At 38.6% G+C, this 24,032-nt stretch overlaps 3 protein-coding genes across 9 annotated transcripts; all 3 read left to right on the plus strand.

Moving 5' to 3' along the window:
- The first annotated feature begins 243 nt into the window (after positions 1-243).
- Positions 244-9,433, plus strand: LOC149048012 (uncharacterized). Of its 4 annotated transcripts, none has more exons than XM_089200196.1 (5): positions 244-449; positions 6,496-6,770; positions 7,040-7,297; positions 8,177-8,320; positions 8,633-9,433. In XM_089200196.1, the coding sequence occupies exons 2-5, from the start codon at positions 6,522-6,524 to the stop codon at positions 8,774-8,776; spliced, it is 795 nt and encodes a 264-aa protein (XP_089056322.1). In that variant the 5' UTR covers positions 244-449; positions 6,496-6,521; the 3' UTR covers positions 8,777-9,433. The 4 variants fall into 4 exon arrangements, with proteins under 4 accessions (XP_089056322.1, XP_089056320.1, XP_089056321.1 ...); XM_089200194.1 differs by having other exon boundaries at positions 386-548; XM_089200195.1 differs by lacking the exon at positions 244-449 and adding an exon at positions 5,033-5,098.
- Positions 9,434-10,310: 877 nt separating this feature from the next.
- LOC113665650 (uncharacterized) lies at positions 10,311-16,000 on the plus strand. Its single transcript, XM_089200197.1, has 6 exons — positions 10,311-10,430; positions 10,506-11,128; positions 12,862-13,184; positions 13,654-13,848; positions 14,499-14,660; positions 15,478-16,000. Exons 3-6 carry the CDS (start codon positions 12,909-12,911, stop codon positions 15,586-15,588), a joined length of 744 nt encoding a protein of 247 aa, XP_089056323.1. The 5' UTR covers positions 10,311-10,430; positions 10,506-11,128; positions 12,862-12,908; the 3' UTR covers positions 15,589-16,000.
- A 1,086-nt stretch (positions 16,001-17,086) lies between these two features.
- On the plus strand, positions 17,087-23,819 carry LOC113665649 (uncharacterized). 4 transcript variants are annotated; one of them, XM_089200205.1, is made up of 6 exons: positions 17,087-17,235; positions 20,132-20,192; positions 21,037-21,301; positions 21,568-21,813; positions 22,816-22,959; positions 23,269-23,819. In XM_089200205.1, exons 3-6 carry the CDS (start codon positions 21,059-21,061, stop codon positions 23,410-23,412), a joined length of 777 nt encoding a protein of 258 aa, XP_089056331.1. In that variant the 5' UTR covers positions 17,087-17,235; positions 20,132-20,192; positions 21,037-21,058; the 3' UTR covers positions 23,413-23,819. The 4 variants fall into 4 exon arrangements, with proteins under 4 accessions (XP_089056331.1, XP_027037170.2, XP_027037171.2 ...); XM_089200204.1 differs by having other exon boundaries at positions 17,108-17,331; XM_027181369.2 differs by lacking the exon at positions 20,132-20,192 and having other exon boundaries at positions 17,103-17,331.
- Positions 23,820-24,032: the final 213 nt, after the last annotated feature.

Consider the following 24,032-nt stretch of genomic DNA (forward strand, 5'->3'; position numbering starts at 1 on the left):
ATCGGAATTTTTGGCAAAACGGCAGAGAAATCAGACAATTTTTCATCAAAATCTTATAAACGTCATCCAAAGTTCAATCCGTTTAATAAAATTTATCGGCATAATTTATCGTTGCAATAATCTCCGCCTTGTGCTTCGAAGACTTTCAAACCACTCTTTATATTGGATTAAAAAAAAATTGTCAAATAGCTTTAAATTCAATGATTGTTCTCATGTATCATCAAAAGCAAGTGGCGTCAAACGTAATGGTTCAAATACCGTGAACGGTCGCACATTTGCACATTACGTATTGCGTACCTATATTTTCTATGTTATTTCGGTCACAAATGAAACCCTATACAAAGAAGATAATGTGTATCTGCTTTTCCACGAAAGCAGTCACGACATAAGTAGCTGCACCTTTGTCCTAACACTGACAGTCTGTGCTATCAGCGCAAGAGAAAAGGGCGGTAAGAAGGAAAATTCATAATTTATATCCTTAAGAAAGAAAAAGTTCCCCTTACTTCTATAGAGGTTTATAGACGCGGACGATTTCACTGCATTCAAAGGTAATGTCATTTTTCAGTTGCTGTAATTATTTTGGCCACGTCTCTGAACGAGCCATACCATTTCCTAGTAATTCCCATCGACCAGTGATATAAGAATAGTACAATTTTCATGTATTGCTAAGTGTCATCGTTATTGAAACCTTTTCGGAAAGTCGATCGACCTTTGGGCTGCACACTTAATACTAATCGTTTTCGCCATAATTTAGGTCTCGTGGCTTAACAGCCTTTTCAGGCGCCTTTTATGTGCATTTTGTAACGATAACTGAAAAGAATCTCCGAAAATACCTGGGGAAAGAGTCAAATTTGATGCATCAAAATTACCGTAAATCGATCGTCAAGAAACCAAATTTCCAGTGATAGATGTCAAGCATTTGTCACGAACATGCGACTACCACGACGAGGATTCCAACCTCAGACTTTTCGACCAATTTCGCAGTCGGGTCATGGAACAACTAAGCTACAGACAATTTGCTCTTTTTTTACCCGAAATTAAAAGTAAATTGGCCACCGCAAAGATTTTCTAAAGCTAACGTTTCAAGCGTTAGCGCTTCGTCGGGGCGAATGTAAACACGGTTTCTAAAGCTAACTTTACGAGGGTAAACCCTCCGTCAAAGTGACAAACAACTTGCGTATTGGCAGCTAAGTCATATGCTAAGTACAAAGGTGACATATATCCTACATATACAGCTAGGATCTGTTGAATCGAAAACTAGTGTCTCATGTGGATAAAATGAGGAGGATTGTACATTTTGTGTTCTGGTGTATCGCGAGAGACCTGTTTGTACTGGGAATTTGAGTTGATCGGTGTTTCCTCGCACTCAGGCTTTCCGAGAAAGCTTATCCAATTTCTTAATAGGAGCGAAATTGTAATAGCCATTCAGCCGTCATGAAATATCTTAAAGAGAGTAAAATATATGTTCCCCATGCTTTCATAGAGGTTTATAGACGCGGACGATTTCACTGCACTCAAAGGTACTGCCATTTTTCGGTTGCTGTTTGTGATAGGTCGTATTTGTAGATGTGCCCATCCCATTTCCTAGTAATTTCCATCGACCAGTGATCTAAGATATGTACTATTTTCATGTATTGCTGAATGTCAACATTATTGAAACGTTTTCAGAAAGTCGAACGACCTTTAGGCTGCACACTTGATAAGTTCATTGTTTGTTCCATAATTTAGGTATCATGGTTTAACAGCCTTTTCAGGCGCCTTTTATTTGCATTTTGTAACGATAACTGAAAAAGAATGTCGGAAAATATGTGGGGAAAAAGCAAAACTTGTTGCATCAAAAGTCCTGTAAATCGATCATTAAGAAAGCAAATTTTCAGGGATGGATGGCAAGTATTTGTCACGAACATGCGAATAGAAAATATTTTAATTCCCCATGATGAGGATTCGAACCTCAGACTTTTCGGACGATTTCGCTGGCAGATCATCAACCAACCAAGCTACACACAATTTGGTTTTATCATCTGAGATTAAAATGTAAATTGGCCACCGCAAAGAGTTTCTGAAGCTAAATTTTCGAGCGTCAGCTCTTCTTCGGGGCGAATGTACTACAGCTAACGTTACGAACGTAAACCCTTCGTCAAGTCGACAGACAACCTACGTACTGGCAGCTAAGTCATATGCAAACATCCTGCATATACTGTTAGGATCTTTTGCATCGAAAGCTAGTGTCTTATGTGGATAAAATGAGGAGGATTGTACATTTTGGGTTCTGGTGTATCGCGAGAGACCTGTTTGTATTGGGAATTTGAGTTGATCGATGTTTCATCGCATTCAGGCTTTCCGAGAAAGCTTATCAAATTTCTTAATAGGAGTGAAATTCTGATAGTCATTGAGCCGTCATGAAATATCTTAAAGAAAGAAAAATATAAGTTCATCCTACTTTCATAGAGGTTTATAGACGCGGACGATTTCACTGCACTTAATGGTACTGCCCTTTTTTGTTTACTGTTAGTGATAGGTCGTATTTGTAGATGTGCCCATCCCATTTCCTAGTAATTTCCATCGACAGTGATCTAAGATATGTATAACTTTCATGTATTGCTGAATGTCAACATTATTGAAACGTTTTCGGAAAGTCGATCGACCTTTAGGCTAGACACTTAATAAGTTCGTTGTTTTTTCCATAATTTAGGTATCATGGTTTAACAGCCTTTTCAGGCGCCTTTTATTTGCATTTTGTAACGATAACTGTAAAAGAATGTCGGAAAATACGTGGGGAAAAAGCAAAACTTGTTGCATCAAAAGTCCTGTAAATCGATCATTAATAAAGCAAATTTTCAGCGATGGATGGCAAGTATTTGTCACGAACATGCGACTAGAAAATATTTTTATTCCCCATGATAAGAATTCGAACCTTTGACTTTTCGACCGATTTCGCTGTCGGATCATCAACCAACCAAGCTGCACACAATTTGGTTTTATCAACTGAGATTAAAATGTAAATTGGCCACCGCAAAGAGTTTCTGAAGCTAAATTTTCGAGCGTTAGCTCTTCTTCAGGGCGAATGTAGAGACAGTCACTACAGCTAACGTTACGAACGTAAACCCTTCGTCAAATCGACAGACAACCTACGTATTGGCAGCTGACTGATATGCTATATACAAACATCCTTCATTCACCGCTAGGATCTGTTGCATCGGGAGCTAGTGTCTCATGTGGATAAACCACATGAGGGATTGTACATTTTGAATTCTGGTGTATCGGGAGAGACCTGTTTATATTGCAAATTTGATTTAATCTATGTTTTCCCTTGCTTTCGTGGAGGTTTATAAACGCGGACGATTTCACCGCACTCCGCAAAGGTACTGTTATTTTTCAGTTGCCGTAACTGATGACATAGGCCATATCTCTAAATAAGCGATACCGTTTCCTAGTAATTTCTCCTGATCCGTGATAAAAGTAATACACAATTTTTATGCATGCTTTTTTAAATGTTATCATCAAAATCAATTGTTTCTCCATAATTTAGATTTATGGTTTAACAGCCTTTTCAGGCGCCTTTTATTTGCAAAGAGTGATTGCTGATAAATGCAATTGGGAAATACCTGAGGAAAAACCAAAACTAGTTGTATCAAGAAGGAAAATAAATTAATCATCAAGAGGCCAAATTTTTAGCGATATATAGCGAGCATCTGTCACGAACATGCGACTAGGAAATATATCATTTCGCCGCGATTAGGATTCGAACCTCAAATCAACCAACCGATTTCACTGTCTGATTATCGACAAACTGGGCTATAGACAATTTGGTTTAGTAAACTAAGATGATAATGTGAATTGGCCGCAGTTAAGACTTTCTCAAGCTAACGTCTCGAGCGTTAGCTCTTCGTCAGGGCGAATTTAGAGACAGTTACTAAAGCTAACTTTACGAGTGTAAACCCTTCGTCAAACTGACAGACAACCTACGTATTGGCAGCTGTCAGAAGTCATATGCTAAGTACAAACGTAACACATATCCTACATATACTGCTAGGATCTGTTGCATCGAAAAATAGTGTCTCGTGTGGATAAAATAAGGAGGATTGTACGTTTTCCATCCTGGTGAATTGCGACAGACCTATATGGTTTATATTGCGACCTTGAGTTGATCGATGTTTCCTCGCATTCAGGCTTTCCCAGAAAGCTAATCCAGTTTCTTGATAGGAGCGAAACTCTGATAGCCATTCAGCCGACAAGAAATATCTTAAAGAAAGAAAAATATAAGTTCCCCTTGCCTTCGTAGAGGTTTATACAGGTGGACGATTTCACTGCACTCTTCAAAGGTTCTGTTATTTTTCGGTTGCTGTAATGATCGGCCACATCTCTTAATGAGTCACACTATTTCCTAGTAAATTTTATTGATCCGTGATATTTGTAATGTACAATTTCATGAATGCTTTGCTAAATGTTATCATGGTTCATACGTTTTCAGAAAGTCAACAAACCTTTAATTAGGCGCACACACAAGTAAGTTAGTTGTTTCTCCATAATTTAGGTTTATGGCTTTAGGCACCTTTTATTTTCAAAGTGTATAATTGCTGTTAAATGCAGTTGAAAAATACCTGGGGAAAAAAGTAAAACTAGTTGCATCAAAAAATTCCAATAAATCGATCATTAAGAAGCCAAATTTTTAGCCGGCTACGTGGCGAGCATTTGTCACGAACATACGCCCCGAGAAGAGGCGATGAGGATTCGAACCTCAAACCATCCAACCGATTTCGCTCTCGGATCATAGGCAAACTGGGCTATACACAATTTGGTTTAGTCAACTGAGATGATAATGTACGTTGGCCACCGTAAAGAGTTTCTAAAGCTAACCTTTAGAACGTTAGCTCTTCGTCAGAGCGAGTGTAAAGAATGGCTTTAAGCTGACACCGTTTCAATGAAAGGCCGCATCTCAAGATAAGCCACGCCATTTCCCTTTAATTTCCATCGATCAGGGATATAAGTCGTGTAAAACTTTCATTAATTACTTAATTTTTTCATAGCTGACACGTTTTCGGAGTTTACATTCACTTGATTTCCGGAAAGGCAATAAACCTTCAGGCTACACTCACAAGTAAGTTAATTCTGTGTTTCTCCATAATTTAGGTCTTGTGGCTGAACAGCCCTTCGGTTCAGGCGCCTCTAATTTACAGAGTGTACTTGCTGATAAATGCAATTGGGAAAGACCTAAGGAAGGAGCAATACTAGGTGCATCGAAAAGTCCCATAACACGGTCATTAAGAAGCCAAATTTTCAGTGATAGATGGCAAGCATTTGTCACGAACACGCTACTAGGAAATATCTTAATCGGCAGCGCGATAAAGGTGCGAACCTCACACTTTTCGACCGCTTTTGTTGTCTAATAACCGACCAACTAAGCTACAGACAATTTGGTTTTATCAATTGATGTAAATTTTATCAACTTATGTAAATTGGTCACCGTAAAGAGTATCTAAAGCTGACGTTTCGAGCGTGACCGACAACTTACCTACTGGCAGCTAATTAAGTCGTAGGCTATGTACAAATGTGACACGAATCCTATATACTGCTACAGCTATGATTTGTTGTGTCGAAAGTGTTTCATGAGAGAAAATGAGATTGATCGTACATTTTGCATCCTGGTGTAATCGTGAGAGACTTGATTACATAAGGAATGTGAGGTGATGTGGTGTAATCGCCTTCAGGCTTTCCAAGAAGACCAATCCAATTTCTTGATAGGAACGAAGCTCTTACAACCGTTCAACTGTCGAGAAAAAGGTAAAAACGACCAGAAAATGTCATTTTCTTAATCCTTTCCGTCATGAAGTGGGCATTTTATGATTCTAACGTATGATTCTCGAGTAGATGGTTTAGATTAAGGTATGTTTTTACGTATTAAGTGAGATAGCGTTTACAGCAAATAACTTAGTAGCGTGAGTAAACAACTTAGGCTTGAAAGCAAAGGAGCAAAATGTTGCTTCCAATTCATCTTGGAAGCAAACTAATATTCTCTAGTTGGCAAGAATATATTAGTTAATATTCTCCTGCTGTTTGTAATTTATGTGTTCGTCTTGGTTTTTGCGGTAACCACAAAACACTGAACTTCTTACATGGTTGCCAAAGACCAGCAGTAAGGCATTTACAGCCTTCTTTGCAGGAGTTAATCAAACCTAAATCAGCCTAAGATCTAATTCAAATTCACCCTTAAAGCTGCTAATACTGAGTAGTAGAATTTTGCAATAGTAAGCACTGATCTACTCTCGGAAATTTATTTTTACATGATGATATATTAATCTTTCCATGTGTAATGATATAATGATATATAGTAATGCTAAATTGTAAGGAAAAGTGACATGTCAGTCTCGTCTTGAAGTCGAAACAAGATGCCCATATTTACAGATTTACAAAAACTTAATCTCGAAACACAACATTTTTTGTCAGGCTTAGTTCACAATGGGTGATTTGATTTAAAAGACTTGTTTCCTTTATTAGATAGAGAAACGAGAACTTGTGGGAAAATGAATCAAAGTTCTGGGAACCAGCGTTTCGCTTATCAGCAACCAGTTCGCCAAGTCCCTCCAGGTCAATCGCAGCCCATGTATTTCCAGGCCCAGGCCCCTCCTGGACAGTATGCTCAACAACCAGTTGGACAGGTTGTACAACAGGTCCAACTGGTTCAGCCTGCAGCAGCAGCTCAGGAACCGACGTTGCCAAAGACTACCGATTATTGGAACAGTGCCTTGATTGCAGAAAGAGTGGTTGAGTTTGTGAGTTGTTGTTCCTTTTTTCCACAAATTGATGCCAGAATAAGCTGCCACCTTTTTATAAGAAAGATTGTTTATTGAGCTAGGCTGCGATACAGCTTTTTCTGATTTTTGAAGAAAATGAAATCTTGGTGCTCTGAAGCATAACGATACAGTTTTGGGAACAATCTTTAAATTGACCACTACAGCCTAAAAAGCCACCTGGCACTGAAAAACCCACGCTGTAATTCACTCTTATAACATTTCTTATACAGTTTATTTCTTGTTTGTAGCTTTTCCTGTCAGCTGCTTGGATATCGATTGTTAGATATTCCAGCCTGAGTGGAAGCGATTCTTGGAATAAGATTGGATATTCGGCATATTTCAAATATTCCGGAGATAGTCCCGTATATGAAGTCGGGAGAGTGAATTTTTTTAAGGGAATCACAGTGTTCTGCTGGATCGTGTCCATTGTATTTCAAATTGGGTTTGTTTTTGGCTTCAACTACATCAAGCGTTTCTTGTCACGACCGTCACACTTGACAATTGTGGTAAGTTTATCGTTGGTGAAAATACATTTTACATTTGAGACCAGTTAATAGAATCCCATGGGTGTGGAAGATTGTCGCGATAATCGACAGCTCAAGTGTATAGATACTCCTCTAGAATAAAATGTCATCTTACTAGTGGTTCATCACATTTTCCTCAAGTATTTATATGCAAAACCACAAATAGGAATGCAAGGTGAAGTAGAAATCCCATTTTCCAGCCTAGGTTTTGCCCAAATCAAATTTCGCAGCCTAACTTTTATCGAAATCTTTCTCCAATTGCCTTTTTTGCGCTTGTTTTCCTGGGCCTCTAGTCAAATTTATTTCCTTTAAAAAAACAAAGCAAATCCTCGCTCGTCATTCATCACTTCAAGCCTCTTTGCACGTGGGCATGAACTTAGGGAACCATATCACTAAAAGAAGCCACTTCACAGTTTGTGTGCATCTCGAAAGACTTATCTCAAATCTTTGTGTGTTCGTCAATAATTATCATTTGCAATTCATTTTAATTTTCTCCACTCTTGAAAAATCTTTTTGCCTTTTTCTGACGAGCTATCATTCAACGGTTTGAAAATAAATGCTCTAAAGACTTCCCCCCTCCCCTCTGTCTCCTCCCCTCCCTCCCCAAAAAGATATATTCTTAAATATGACTGTAATTATAGGATGATAATAGTAATGATAATGAAAATGATAACGATAATGACAATGATAGTGATAACGACGATGACGACAACAATGATGATGACGATGTCGATGAAAATAACGATGAAGATAACGATGACGATAATGAAAATGATAAAAAATAACGAAGTTTTATCGTTTGTCCGGCGATATAGTCACTTCTGAACCTATCAGATTCAGCTTTTCTTTTTTTCTCCACAGTGCTTCATTGTGCATATCATCCTGACCATCTTACTGGTGGCTTGTACACTGAGCCTCGTGTTTTATGCGCATGAGATGTCCAAGGCTTACGACTCACTGCTCCCGGCTATAAGGATTAACCTTGATGAACTCTACTTGGCACTGGTAATCTACAACGGCAGTCTCTCCTTTAGGCCTTAATATGTGTCACACAGAAAAAAAGTTTACGATTATACTATGGGACCTTTTATCATTATAAGGAAAATAAGCGTATGAAGAGAGATCAGAGCCGAGCAAATTATTCGTATAGGTGGTTCGCCGAGAAGAATCCGTTTTTATTGTTTGAAGCCAAATTACAAAACATAAGCAGCCGCCTTATAAGAGGACGGAGGGTTTTCCTTTGAGGAGTGGTACTAAAAAGTTTTTTTACTCACAAAACCTCAACGTGTAATAACGATTTTCTTCCTTTTCCGACAGATTTTTGGTTTCCTGGTCTGCTTTTCTTTCTTCGAAAGCGTTCGATTGTTCTACAAAATGATCGTTACACAAAGAGGAGAGGAAGAAACCGACAACACTGCACAGACGGCTCAGGGGCCTGGTATTCAGTCTTCTGCTATATAACCCAAAGCTGATATTTGAGCAAGGAAAGAAAACTTTTAACTAGATTACGAGATATGCTAGCGTACTGAATGTAGTCAACCCTTTAACTCCCAAGATCTGATTGTTAATTCTCTCCTCTAGCTGAAACACATTTCCTTGAATTTTTAGGAGAATTGGGTGTTAGATCAAATAACAACTTCCACCTGATACATATGAGTATTTTCATTACCTGTTTGCTGGATAATGTGGGGATATTATAGGGAGAAGTTTTATGTTGATCACTTCTGGGAGTAAAAGAGTTAACGTTAAGTTAGAGATGCCTGAATACGGTTTGGTAAAATTGATGATATATGTTACCCATTTTAGCTATCTTTTTTTGCGATGTTAGGTTTCGTGTTTTAGTGCTTTACACCATGGGATCACGTTTGTTTGTACTTTTTTCAGTCGGATTGTTCATAGTTATGTAATAAAAGGCAATCAGTCGAAAAAAAAACCGACAAACTTCACTGTAATGGGTTTTTGTTAGGCCTTTTTTTTACTTGGCTGGGCCTAAACAATATCCTCTTATGCTCTTTTTTAACTTACTGACTTAGAGAGATGTAGTTAGTCACGTACTTTATGTGAACGCAAAAAAATAAAGTTTGTTCATGGTCAGATTGCTCCTGACCTAAACTGCAACACCGTTGTTCTCATCTTGATTCAGAAAAATGTTCTAACTATGGGTTTTCGATGTTTCTGGCAGATTATTTTCGCGTAGCGATGAGGCAAGTGTCGCTTTTAATGAATCCTTTACATCCTAATATCGGTATGCATATTATCCGTATACTGTTCTCCAGACATTTCTTACGGGTCTGAAAAGGAGAATTCGTTTAACAGTCAAGAGTTCTTTAGTTATTGATCATTTCCCTAATTCGCATGACCTTAATGTTTGATTCAGGGCTGATATTGTAAGGAGAAATTAGATGCCAGTCACTCCTAGGGGTTAAACGGTTAAGTCGTAGATCGCTGTTTGGTTTGCTGATGTAATATCACAACTCGAGATGATATGCTTTTTCAGTTCGTCGCTTATTTATTCCAAGTTGTACTCGAAATCATGTGATTACCTATACTAAACAGAGTATTAAATATCGATGGTAATTTAAGTTAGTTCCATCTCTCTGCATTCCGCGAAATCACCGTCAATAAATGATCGAAGCTCTGGGTTTGTTTAGAATCTTGATTTCGCGTTTGCGGCTGCTTTCAATTGAGTGTCGTTTGCAATCTAAGTTATTAAAATTGTGAAAGCGTGTTTGAATTTGAAATTGGACGCGATTATATTCATAAGTAGGGCGCGCGATTAACCACTTCTATCGGGAGATTCTGTAATAAACACTTCTTCTTTATTTCTCCGAATCAGGAAAAAACGAAAACAATTCCTCTGAATAAGTTCGTGTCTGTTTTATTCTAAGTATACGTCCACAATTAGAATTTACATTCTCGGAAAAAGTAACCGAACCGCACGAATGTCATTCATCAACGAATATTTTGGTAGCTGTGGAAACAGCCTAAAAGCTTGTCTTCATCTTTCTAGGAAACCTATCGCCTATGCAAATTCTTCGGGTATCGAGTTCCTACGCAGAAAATCGGCGAAATAATCATTGCTTATATGAAGATTGTAACTGGAGTCGTCTTTGTGGTGAGCTGAGCGTAACTCTTTTTAAATGTTTGGGTTGCTTCATAAACAAACTTATGGCTCCTTCTGTCTTTCTAGGAAACCGCTCAAGCGTCTTATTCCAGCACAGGCCGCCCAAGCTCCAGCCGTGAGATGATCATCTAGGGACAATAACAGTCATGGCGGAATTATAAGAGTTTGTATGGGAATATTTACGACCGCTCTAAGGAATAAATAAATACGTAAAATTCTCAATAAACATACCCCACCTTACTTCCATAGCGCATCGCTTGTTATCTGACCGCTTACTTTGACGAAATGAATCCAATTTAGCGAGTTGTCCATTTCGTGGTTTCCAACTTTTCTTATGTGCGTTGGAAACCTCGAAATGTACAACTCGCTAAAATGGATTCTTATCATCAAAGTAAGCGGTCAGATAACAAGTGATACGCTGTGGAAGTAAGGTCAGATATTTTTATTAAGAATTTGACTTTTTTTTCATTCCTCAGAGCGGTCGTAAATATTCCCATACAAACTCTTTTAATTCCGCCATGACTGTTATTGTCAAGATGACCATCTTACAGCTGGAACTTGGGCTACCTGTGATTCAAGTGTCGAGTTTCTTCGCAGAGAGTCGAGGAAATAACGATTATTGCCAATGTACAGTTTGTGTCTGAAGCAAGAGGATTTTTAAAGGGTCTCAAAACGCTCAGAAAACGAAGGTATGTTTTTAAACCAAGTGCTGGTAACATTAAAATTTTAAAACGACTTTACAATTTCGAATTTTAGATTCTCGCTAAAGAGACAATGCTCCTCAACACTGAATCACATGTTTTGCATTTTATGGATGGACACGAATGGAGTGTTATTTAAATCAATGAAGCAGAATTTCTTGTACAGAAGATGGAAATGCTGACTGATTTTTCCCGCCAAAACGAAATCTACTCCAATTCGGATACTTGCAAGCTTCAAAGATCACGTGCTTGGGAGACATGCCACGTCCTCCATATAAAAGAAAGTCAACTCGTTGTTGTAAAAATCTAACTAGGGAGTACAAAAAAGAGTCCTTTAGTGGCCTCATTCAATTTGATGTCCATAGCTGCGAGATTCCGCAGTTAATACGATACAAGGATAAACGGGTGCAATGAAAATTATACTATTTCGGGTCTAGTACAGTTGATCCCTTTTCAGAACATCGCTTCGTCATAGTTGGCAAGTTAGTCGGTCTAGAGCTAGAGATCAGGCTTCTGTCTCACCCTCAAGAGGCGATCTTCGCAGTAAATGAGCCCACCAATATCAAAATAAGCAATTTAATTCGAACAACAAATGTAAAACAACAAAAGGTATTACATTTGTGACAGCATTAAGTATTTCTCGGAACTTGAATACATTTCCTTCGTTCCATTTAGATTTCACCCGAAGGTTACTTTGATATAATTACTACTGTTATTAGTATATGTAATCACATGAGTCCAAGTACTATTAAGGATTAATTGCACGAGAGTTTTCAAAATTTTCCAAAATTGCCCGAGTCGCGAAGCGACGAGGGCAATTTGGAAAATTTTGAAAACTCAAGTGCAATTAATCCTTAATAGTACGAGGTCTCATGGGATTACTTGTTTATCAATAAAGGGCAAAATTTATACGAAGGAAAATCACGCGCGCAGTCTATTTTTAACAAATTTCAAGATAACGAACGGTTGCTATGCAACGGATTAGCCAATCATTAACAGGTAATCATGCCCTCTCTTGATTACTAAAAATGCCCTCGATTAAGAAAAAAATGCCCTCTCTCTCAACCAATCAGCGCTCAGTAATTTTGCCCTTTATTGATAAAGGGGGTAATCAACAAAACATAATCTCAAAAGGGCGACATTTAACTGAAATATACGTTATTCAGCAAGAAACTGAAATCTTTCCGCAAATTTTAATAACAGCGCAAAAATTGAATTCTTAACATGCACAAATGCGGCTTTATCATCAAATAAACATTTTAGGACCTTAAGTTTTGTGGCTCATAGAAAACATATCCTTTTAAATGTTTTTCCTCAATAATGGCATCATATAAAGTCGCAGTTTCCATCCAACCTAGTCATTTTTCCAACATAGAACGCAAGTTAATATGATTTAATAAACAAAACCTCAGCAGCAAAGGGTAATACCGAGGGTCTGAAGTGTCCCCATGGTAACCTGAGTATCTTAAAGATAATTAGAAATTTGACTCCTGTTTGATAGAATCTTCAAGGAAACAATTGATAATAAAATGTAAATTGCTTTTCTGGCTATTTGATTCGAAAAGCTTAAACATCTTTTTTCTACCATTGAATCAACTAATGTAATATTGATATTTAAATATCTTTTGAGAGTGTTAATAGAGTTCATAGACAAAACAGAGTCACGTGACCACGGCAAACGTCAGATTAGCTCAGGCAATAATTCGTTATTTCAATCACAGGTGAAGCCAAACGTCAAACCGGCCAAGGTCAGACCACTTAGATAGTCATGCAGCAGATATATCCTGATCAGCCACGGACAGTGTCTGGAGCACAGTTTCCAATGGGACAAGGCCATATCCCTGGACAACCTGTCCATGTCCCTACTGAACACCCTGTCCATGTTCTCACAGGACAACCTGTCCATGACCCCACTAGACAACCTGTCCAATCCGTTCCAGGCCCTGGTGTCCCTATGCAGCCTCCAGTGAATCAACCTAGGGAAGGGCGGCTCGACAGAACCTACATGAAAACTTTGCTGAGCGCCTCGAGACTTGTTGAGTTTGTAAGCAGTTAAAGGATATGGAGGGGTTTTAACGAATGATATCGGATCAGCAGGGGTTTTTTCGATTTAAAACTTTGCTCGATCCAAGTAATATCATGTTTGGATTTCTATGTGTAGATGCTGTGCCATCTTAGTATTCTTAGCCAACAAATTGTTCTTTTATTTCCAAACTTTTAAATTTATCACTTCCTAACATTTTTAGAAATTAAATGTTTCGATAGTTTTTTCCTTAATGATGTATGCAATGAAATGAATTTGACCTACAAATGTAATGTTGATGAGTATCGCATGGGTCTTTATAGGTTCATGTCGCGCATCGGGATACCCTCTTTCTAAGTTCGAATTCATTAGGAAACCTCGTTGGAACACCACTTGTGATGTTCTCTTGCCCTTCTCCAGCTTTGTACCAACAATCAAAGAGTGATGGTCATAATCATTGATCACAAGCTTACCTTGTCCTCTTACACAGATCGCCTTGTTAATCGCCTGGCCATGTGGTGTTGTTTACTCAAACCGTACTTTCGGTGTGGATGGTCGAGCAACGTTCTTCGCAGGAGTCTCCACATTTTGTTGGGTAATGGTGATAGTCCTCCAAATTGTGTTAATGTTTGGCATCCACAAAGACCGGCGATACTTCAGGACACCATCAAATTCCACATTGATAGTGAGTATTGCAACTAATTCATTCTGATAATTCATTAATGTGATACGAATACATGGCCGTTTTCAAGATGCCCAAAGACTCTCTGAAATCGGGTCAGTGTTCGTGTGAGGCTTCTGAAAGGTGCTGGGACAAAAAGCAGCCTCATTTTTGTGCTTCCGATAAAAATCATTTTCACAAGAAGGGTTTTGCACTCTTGACTTTTGGAACTCAGACTGGTATTTTATATCACTGATCGGGTAAAGGGACATTTAGCACCATCTTTACTGGGAAATGGCCATCAAAGGGGGGGGGGACAAAAACATAGCAGCTTATAACTTTGAAGGAATATTTGGCCAACTAAGTTATTACCTAAAAAGGCTCTCGTATATTTAACTACAGACTATCAACACTAATTAAAGAACTGTGGAAGACTGAATTCTTGACTATCTCAGTTGCACAAAATACCGCCAGATATATTGCCTTGTACTCAAGATGTCTGACACTTTCTCAGGCTTTTCCCTGTCAGGAACGAGGTTGTGAGGCTGTAATTTTGACGTGTGGGCGACAGACGACATGTTGTTGCTCTTCCATTGTTGTTACTGGCAATGGAATGTTTAAAACTAATCTTTTTCTGTTCTAACCAGTCAAAAACACCTGTTCTTTTCTTGCAGGTTATAGCTGTTCATGTCCTTATGACCATACTTCTCATCGCTAGTACTACAAGCCTGATTATGGTCGGTGTCGAATTGTTTAAAGCTGACCAAGCTCACCGTGATAAATACGGTGAAGGCAAACCTTACGACGAAAACAATGTATTCCTTGGTTTCGCCTTGGTACGTTATTTAACTTTTTCCCTAAATTTGCTGTTCCTACCGCCTTGGCGAGCAGAAGAAACAATCAGGCATAGTGTCTTGTTTTCTGACGAATGGAGGCACTAGTGAATCCAAGGGGTGGGTCTCGGGATCTGAACTACTCCCCTCGCCCCACCCCATTCCCTATTGATTTTTTTAACTACCTAACAGACACTAGTAACAATAGGATGGTAAAAAAATCACTAAATAGGAAGCATTGAAAATTTCTGAGTTTAATGAGTTTGGTACCCCTCGCCCCTCCTTCTCTGCCCCTTTCCTACCAAAAATTCCTATATATTCCCCCAGGGATAGCCTAATAATCAGCGCTCCGGACACTGGATCGCTAGATCTCAGTTCGATTTTGGTCAGTGCCATCGTGTTGCCTACTTGGGCAAGACACTTTACTCTCACAGTTCCTCTCTCCAGGCAGGAGTGTGTTAAGCATTAGAGACTGTTTGTTATCTATCGCCGGGAGAGGGGAGGGAGGGGCGAGGATTTTGGTAGTGTCACAATACCATTTACCTTATTCACCCCCTAAGGCTCAGTGGTGCTCCTACCCCCCTGCCATCCTTTATGCTCTCCTAGCGACGAATGATCCCTACCCAGCCCCCTCTTAAAACCACGTGATCTTCTCCAAACTCTTCCGACCATGCTATGAAAACCGCAACATAGATTGGCCGATAATTTTGAAAGATTAAATATACAATAAACTTACAAACGTGTAGCAAGCGGTAAAATCACAGCTGGCTTAACTAACAAAAAGGTATCTTTCGTGAAGATTTCTCTCTCCATTTTGCAGTTGACTGGTGGGGTGGTCTGTTTCATGTTCTTGGATGACATCCCGCCACTGACAAGGATGTACAGGTTGCAAAGAGCAAAGGAAATTGCTGCGGCTAATGATTCCCAGTAGCCTCTTAACTGACCTTCAACCGCGGCAGCCTGGATCAGCGACAACGCTACCAGTTTACTAAATTTGTAGAAGACAGCTTTGTTTGAAAGTGCTTCCTTAGCTTTGATTGATTTTTGTTGATTAGCTGCATAAAAAACGTTATAGAGAGCTGCTGTGTTGAAACTTAGTTAGTTTTGACCTGCCCTTTAATTGCATTCCACATTTATCATGGTTACTCTTTTTCCCTTACTGGTTTTTTAAACTTAAGTATGACAAGCATGTACTTCAGTCTTTTTGAGTAAAACTGTGGCACCTATCACCCTAAAGAAACGATGATCGTAAGAGACATACGGTCGTACGTGGTGTCACATAGAATACTCTGTCTATGTATCGTTTGTTGAACTCTGGTTGAAATAAATCTTAGAGTATAAACTTTGAACTGTCAATGGTTACCTTTCTTAGCTTTGATCAGCAAAACCTCATTATGGTAAATAACGAGGTTACAACAATCGCAACAGAATGTTATCGATTTTGCGATTTCGTTTTATTTTAGTTTTCTCCCTTTTATCATTCTTTGATGGCTTAGAAATGGAAGAAAAAAACTATTATGGTTTTTATGTAGCATGAAGCGACTAGGAGTACCCCTCCCCCCCTTCCCCCCCCCCCCCTCCCTGGGATTAGATACTGGTCCATCGCGATGTTACCTCCAAGCATTTCATCAATCTTCCCTGACAATTCGTCACTGACCCATCTATACTCCTGGGGGTGGAGAGAGAAACTGTGAGAGTTAGTTTAGCGGCCTTGCACAAGAACACAAAGCTCCACAACTCACGTAGCTTTACAGTTATGCTCAGACACAAACAATTCTCATAAATCCTTCTCACTGTTCTTGGGAAAGCTATCTTTTCACCAAATATTTTTTTTGAAGTCTCTGAATAGGTATGGACATTCCAAATATTTCTATAAAAATCAACACTTCAAAACCTTAAAAATGGATTTCAGCCCCCATTTTAGAAACACTTACATATTTTGTTTGTTACATCTGTATGCTATGTTTTGAAATTTGACTGAGAATTCACGTCCCCTGCTTCCATATTAGACAGATGTTGGAATTAGGAAAACCATTGCAAAGTTAGAATGCAAGTCACCAGTCAAATGCTACACATATCAGCATGAAATTATCATATAATCGGAATTTTTGACAAAACGGCTGAGAAACCAGACAAGTTTTCATCAAAATCTCCCAAACGTCCTCCAAAGTTCAATTAGTTTGATAAAATATATCAGCTTAATTTACTAATGTAATAATCTCCGCATTGTGCGTCGAAGACTTTAGAACCACTCTTCACGGCTTAAAAAAGGGTTAGCAGTGTCTCTTTGGAATGATCAGGTAGCTTTAAATTCAATGATTGTTCTCATGAATCATCAAATGCAGTCTAGAGTAAAAGCAAGTGGCGTCAAACGTAATAGCTCCAATACCGCGAACGGTCGCACATTTGCGCATGTACGTATTGCGTACCTACATTTGCCATGTCACTTTGGTCACAAATGAAACCTTATACAAAGCAGATGTGAATCTGCTTTTCCACGAAAGCAGTCACTACATAAGAAGCTGCACCTTTGTCCTAACACTGACAGTCTGTGCTATCAGCGCGAGGGAAAAGAGCGGTAAGAAGGAAAATTCATAATTTATTTCAAGAAAGGAAAAATTCCCGTTACTTCTAGAGAGGTTTATAGACGCGGACGATTTCACTGCATTCAAAGGTAATGTCATCTTTAATTTCGGTTGCTGTAATTATTTTGGCAACATCTCTGAACGAGCCATACAATTTCCTAGTAATTCCCATCGACCAGTGATATAAGAATTATACGATTTTCATGTATCGCCAAGTGTCATCATTTTTGAAACGGTTTCGGAAAGTCCATCGACCTTTGGGTTGCACACTAAATACTAATCGTGTTCTCCATAATTTAGGTCTCGTGGTTTAACAGTCTTTTCAGGCGCCATTTATGTGCATTTTGTAACGATAACTGAAAAATACCTGGGGAAAGAGCCAAACTTGTTGCATTAAAAGTCCTGTAAATCGATCATCAAGAAACCAAATTTTCAGTGATAGATGTTAACATCTGTCACGAACATGCGAGGAAATATTTCAATTCACCACGATGAGGATTCCAACCTCAGACTTTTCGAATCATCGCAGTCGAATCATGGACCAACTAAGCTACAAACGTGATTTATATCTTACATATACTGCGAGGATCTGTTGCATCAAAAACTAGTGTCTCATGTAGAAAAAATGATGGGGATCTCACATTTTGCACTCTGGTGAATCGCGAGAGACCTGTTTACATCGAGAAATTAAGTTGATCGATGTTTCCTCGCATTCAGGCTTTCCGAGAAAGCTAATCCAATTTCTTAATAGGAGTGAAATTCTAATAGCCATTCAGCCGTCAGGAAATATCTTAAAGAAAGCAAAACATAAGTTCCCCTTGCTTTCATAGAGGTTTATAGACGCGGACGATTTCACTGCACTCAGGGTACAGTCATTTTTCGGTTGCTGTTAGCGAGTCATTGGTCGTATTTGTAGATGAGCCCATCCTACTTCCTAGTAATTTCCATCGACCAGTGATTACAATAATGTACAATTTCCATGTATTGTTGAATGTCAACATCACTGAAACGTTTTCGGAAAGTCAATCAATCAACCTATAGGCTACGCACTTAATAAGTTCATTGTTTTTTCCATAATTTAGGTCTCATGGTTTAACAGCCTTTTCAGGCGCCTTTTATTTGCATTTTGTAACGATAACTGAAAATTTAAAAAATGTCGGAAAATACCTGGGGAAAGAGCCAAACTTGTTGCATAAAATGTTCTTTAAATCGGTCATTTAGAAACCAAATTTTCAGTGATGGGTGGCAAGCATTTGTCACGAACATGCGAGAAGGAAATATTTTAATTCCCCACTATAAGGATTCGAACCTCAGACTTTTGGACCGATTTCGCGGATCATAGACCAATTAAGCTATCGTAGACAATTTAGTTTTATCAACTTAGATTAAAATGTAAATTGGCCACCGCAAAGAGGTTCTAAAGCTAACTTTTCGCGCGTTAGCTCTTCGGTAGGGCGACTGATGTAAAGACAGTTCTAAAGCTAACATCACGAGGATAAAACCTTCGTAAAAGCGACAGACAACCTACGTATTGGCAGCTAAGTCACCTGTTAAGTAAAAACGGGACACTGTGCAGGATATCGAGCCGGTTAGCTCTTCGTATAGGGCGACTAATGTAAAGGCAGTCTTTAAAGCTAACGTTACGAGCGTAAACCCTTCGTTAAAGCGACAAACAACCTACGCATATTGGCAGCTAAGTCACATGCTAAGTACAAACGAGACACTGTGTAGGATATGTCTGATATACTGCTAGGATCTGTCTCATCTAAAGCTAGTGTCTCGTGTGGATAAAACGAGGAGGATTGTACATTTTGCACCCTTCTTATATTGCGAACTTGAGTTGATCGATGTTTGCACGTTCAGGCTTTCCAAGAAAGCTAATCCAATTTCTTGATTGGAGCGAAACTCTAATAGCCATTCAGCCGTCAAGAAATTAAGTTCCCCTTGCTTTCGTAGACGTTTATAGACGGGGACGATGTCACTGCACTCTTCAAAGATACTGTTATATTTTGGTTGCTGTAATTATTGACCACATCTCTAAATGAGCCATATCATTTCCTAGTAATTTCCACTGATCCGTGATATGAGTAATGCACAATTTTCATGCGAATACTTTGCTAAATGTTATCATAGTTAACACGTTTTCGGAAAGTCAATAAACGTTTAGGCTACATAAGTAAGTTAATTGTTTTTCCATAATTTAGGTCTTATGGTTTAACAGCCCCATCATTCGCCTCTTATTTGCAAAGTGTATAATTACTGAAAAATGCAGTTGGGAAATACCTGGGGAAAAAGCAAAACTAGTTGCATCAAAATGTCTGATAAGTAGAACATTTAGAGGCCAAATTTCCAGTGATAGATGGCAAGCATTTGTCACGAACACACCACTGGAAAATATCTTAATACACTGCGATAAAGATGCTCAACAACACAAACACACAATCCGCAACACTAGCACAAAACTCTACACAAACACAAACTTAAGTCTGTGTTTGTGTAGAGTTTTGTGTTAGTGTTGTGGATTTTGTGATTCTGTTTTACTGAGTTTGTGTTTGTGTGGTAGAGTTTTGTGTTAGTGTTGCAGATTTTGTGATTCTGTTTTAATTTTGTGTTTGTGTGGTAGAGTTTTGTGTTAGTGTTGCGGATTTTGTGATTCTGTTTTAAGTTTGTGTTTGTGTGGTAGAGTTTTGTGTTAGTGTTGCGGATTTTGTGATTCTGTTTTAAGTTTGTGTTTGTGTTGTAGAGTTTTGTGACTTACCAGCCATCGTACGAAAGTGTTTCATGAGATAAAATGAGATAAAATGAGATTGATCGTACATTTTGCATCTTGGTGTATCTTGAGAGACCTGATTACATTGCGAATGTAAGATGATATTTCGTCGCTTTCAGGCTTTCCAAGAAGCCAGTCCAATTTCCGTTTAACTGAGAAAAAGTGACTGCCAAGAAAAAGGTAAACACGACCAGAAAATGTCATTTTCTTAATCCTTTCCGTCATAAAATAGGCATTTTATGATTCTAAAGTATGATTCTCGAGCAGATGGCCTATATTAAGGTACATAAGTAAGACATCGTTTCATAAAAAATTACTTAGGAGCGTGAGTAAACAATTCAGCTTGGAAGAAAAGGAGCAAAATGTTGCTTCCAATTCAGCTTAGAAGGAAACTAATATTCTCTTGTTGGCAAGAGAATATTAGTATATATTAATAAAAAAGAATAAAAAGAATATTAGTATATATTCTCTTGCTGTTTGTAATTTATGTGTTCGTCTTGGTTTTTGCGGTAACCAGAAAACACTGAACTTCTTACATCGTTGCATAAGACCTGGAGTGGGGCATTCACAGCCTTCTCTACAGCAGTTATCAAACCTTCTAAATCGGCCTAAGATCTGATTCAAATTTTCCCTTCAAGCTGCTAATACTGAACGGTAGAATCTTTTAATAGCTAACTCACTGATCTACTCCCAGAAATTTATTCATGCTTGATGATATATTTATTTATCCATATATAATGATATAGTGATCTACAGAATGATATATTATAAGGAGAAGTGACATATCAGTCTCATCTTGAAGTCAAAGGTTGCCGAAGAACCATTACGTACCCATATTCAGTTCTAAAATAAAAAGATACGGGACAGGGTTGACTCAAGGGTACAATTGGTATTGAGGCTCCGGGTAATGAGCTCCTGTATTTACTGATTTATAACAATTTAATTTCAAAATACAACCATTTTTGTTAGGCTTAGTTCACAGTGGGTGATTTGATTTAAAAAGCTTGTTTCCTTTGTTAAACAGAGAAACGAGAACTCGTGGAAAAATGAATCAAAGTTCTAGGAACCAGCGTTTCGCTGATCAGCAACCTGTTGGCCAAGTCCCTGCAGGTCAATTGCAGCCCATGTTTTTCGCGGCCCAGGCCCCTCCTAGACAGTATGCTCAACAACCAGTTGGACAGGTTCAACAGGTCCAACTGGTTCAGCCCGCAGCAGCACAGGACGCGACAGTGCCAAAGACTACCGATTATTGGAATAGTGCTTTGATTGCAGAAAGAGTGGTTGAGTTTGTGAGTTTTTGTTCCTTTTTCCACAAATTGTTGTCAGAATAAGCTGCCACATTTTTAGAAGAAAGATTGCTTATTGACCTAGGCTGCGACAGCTTTTTTTGATTTTGAAGAAAATGAGCTTAGTGCTCTGAAGCATAACGATACATATTTGCGAACAATCTTTAAATTGAACACCAAAAGCCCAGTAAGCCACCTGGCAACGGGAAAAACCCACGTTTTGATTCACTGTTATGACACCTCTAATACAGTTTATTTTTTGTTTGTAGCTTTTCCTGTCAGCTGCCTGGATATCGATTGTTAGATATTCCAGCCTGAGCGGAAGCGATGCTCTGACATCGCTTGGTTCATATTACGCATATTCCAGTGATATACATGCAGTCGGGAGAGTGAATTTTTTTAAGGGAATTACAGTGTTCTGCTGGATCGTGTCCATTGTGTTTCAAATTGGGTTTGTTTTTGGCTTCAACCATATCAAGCGTCTCATTTCACGACCGTCACTCTTGACAATTGTCGTAAGTTTATCGTTGGTGAAAATATATATTTTACATTTGAGACCAATTAACAGACTTCCATGGCTGTGGAAGAGTGTCGCGATAATCGACAGCTCGGGAGTATTGATACTTTTCTAGAATAAAATGACACCCTACTAATGGTTCATCAGATTTTCCTTAAGTGTTTGTATGCAAAGCCACGAATAGGAATACAGGGTGAAGTAGAAATCCCATTTTCCAGCCTAGGTTTTGCCCAAATCAAATTTCGCAGCCTAATTTTTGTCAAAATCTTTCTCCAATTGCATTTTTTGTGCATACTTTCCTGGGACTCAAGTCAAATTTATTTTCATTAAAAACCAAAGCAAATCCTCGTTCGTCATTTACCACTTCAGGCCTCTCTGCGCATGGGCATGAATTTAAGGAGCCACGTCACTAAAAGGAGCCAAATCACAGTTTGCGTGCATCTTGAAAGATTTATTCTAAATCTTTGTGTGTTCGTCATTAATTATCATTTGCAATTCACTTTAATGTTCTCAACCCTTAAAAAATCTTGTTCCATACTGGTTTATTGTCGGCTTTTGCTTGACGAGCTATTATTAAACGATTTGAAAAAAAAAGCTGTTAAGACCTCCTTTCCCCTCCCCTCTCCTCCCCTCTCCTCCCCTCTCCTCCCCTCTCTGTCTTTCCCCCCAAACTCTTCTAAAATATGACAGTAATTAGAGGATGATAATAGTAATGACAATGAAAATGATAATGACAACGATAATGACAATGATAGTGATAACGACAATGACTATGACAATGATGTTGACAATGATGATGACGATGACAATGAAAATAACGATAACGATGACCATGATAATGATAATGATAGTGATAACGACGACGACTATGAGGATGAAAATAATGATAACGATGACCATTACCATGACGATGATGACGATAATGAAAGTTTTATCGTTCGTTCGGCGATATAGTTACTTCTGAACCTATCAGATTCAGCTTTTCTCTTTTTCTCCACAGTGCTTCATTGTGCATATCATCCTGACCATCTTACTGGTGGCTTGTACAGTGAACCTCGTGTTTCATGCGCATGAGATGTCCAAGGCTTACGACTCACTGCTCCCGGCTATAAGGATTAACCTTGATGAACTCTACTTGGCACTGGTAATCTAGAACGGCAGTCTATCCTTTAAGCCTTAATATGTGCCACAGAGTAAAAAGTTTACGACTATTCTATGGGAACTTTAATTATTACAGGAAAAATAGGCGTATGAAGAGAACTCAGATTCGTAGGTGGTTCGCCGAGTAGAATCCGTTTTCAATGTTTGAAGCCAAATTATTTCATACAAAACATAACCAGCCGCCTTATAAGGGGACGGTGGGTTTTCCTTTGAGGAGTGAAACTTAATGATTTTAGTACTCTAAAACCTTTTTCCTCAACTTGTAACAACGATTTTCTTCCTTTTTCGACAGATTTTTGGTTTCCTGGTCTGCTTTTCTTTCTTCGAAAGCATTCGATTGTTCTACAAAATGATCGTTACGCAAAGAGGAGAGGAAGAAACTGAGAACACTGCACAGACGGCTCGGGGGCCTGGTATTCAGTCTTCTGCCATGTAACCCAAAGGTCACATTTGAACAAGGAAAAAAACCCTTTATCTAGCTTACGAGATATACCAGCGTGTTGAACCTAGTTAACATTAGAAATGCCTGAAACGACTTGATAAAGTTGATGAAATATGTTACTCATTGCAACTTTCTTTTTTGGGGGTGTTAGGTTTCGTATTTTTGTGCTTTACACTATCGGATCGCGTTTGCTTGCATTATTTTAGTCGGATTGTTCAGTTATGTAATAGAGGTCATCAGCTAAAGTTTTCTTTTTTTTTTACCTGACTGGGCCTTACCAATATACTCTAACCTTATACTCTTCTTGACCTTGCTGACTTAGAGTTGTAGTTAGTCACTTTATGTGGATGCAGAAAAATAAATTTTGTACATGGTCAGAGTGCTCTCGACCTAAACTGCTACACCGTTGTTCTCGTCTTTGATTTAGAAAAATGTTCTAACGATGAATTTTTCGATGTTTCTGAAGTAATTCGCATTTAGTTGCGATTTGATATGATGCAAAGGGGACTAATTTCTTCTAAAAAATCGTTGTAAGATCGTTGATCCATAGGGAATGAACGAGTGAACATGGGAAACGGCGATATCTATGCCATAAGAGACGCCTGCCACTAACA

Source organism: Pocillopora damicornis, chromosome 3 (assembly GCF_964200805.1).
Source record: "Pocillopora damicornis chromosome 3, jaPocDami1.2, whole genome shotgun sequence".
Lineage (NCBI taxonomy): Eukaryota > Metazoa > Cnidaria > Anthozoa > Scleractinia > Pocilloporidae > Pocillopora > Pocillopora damicornis.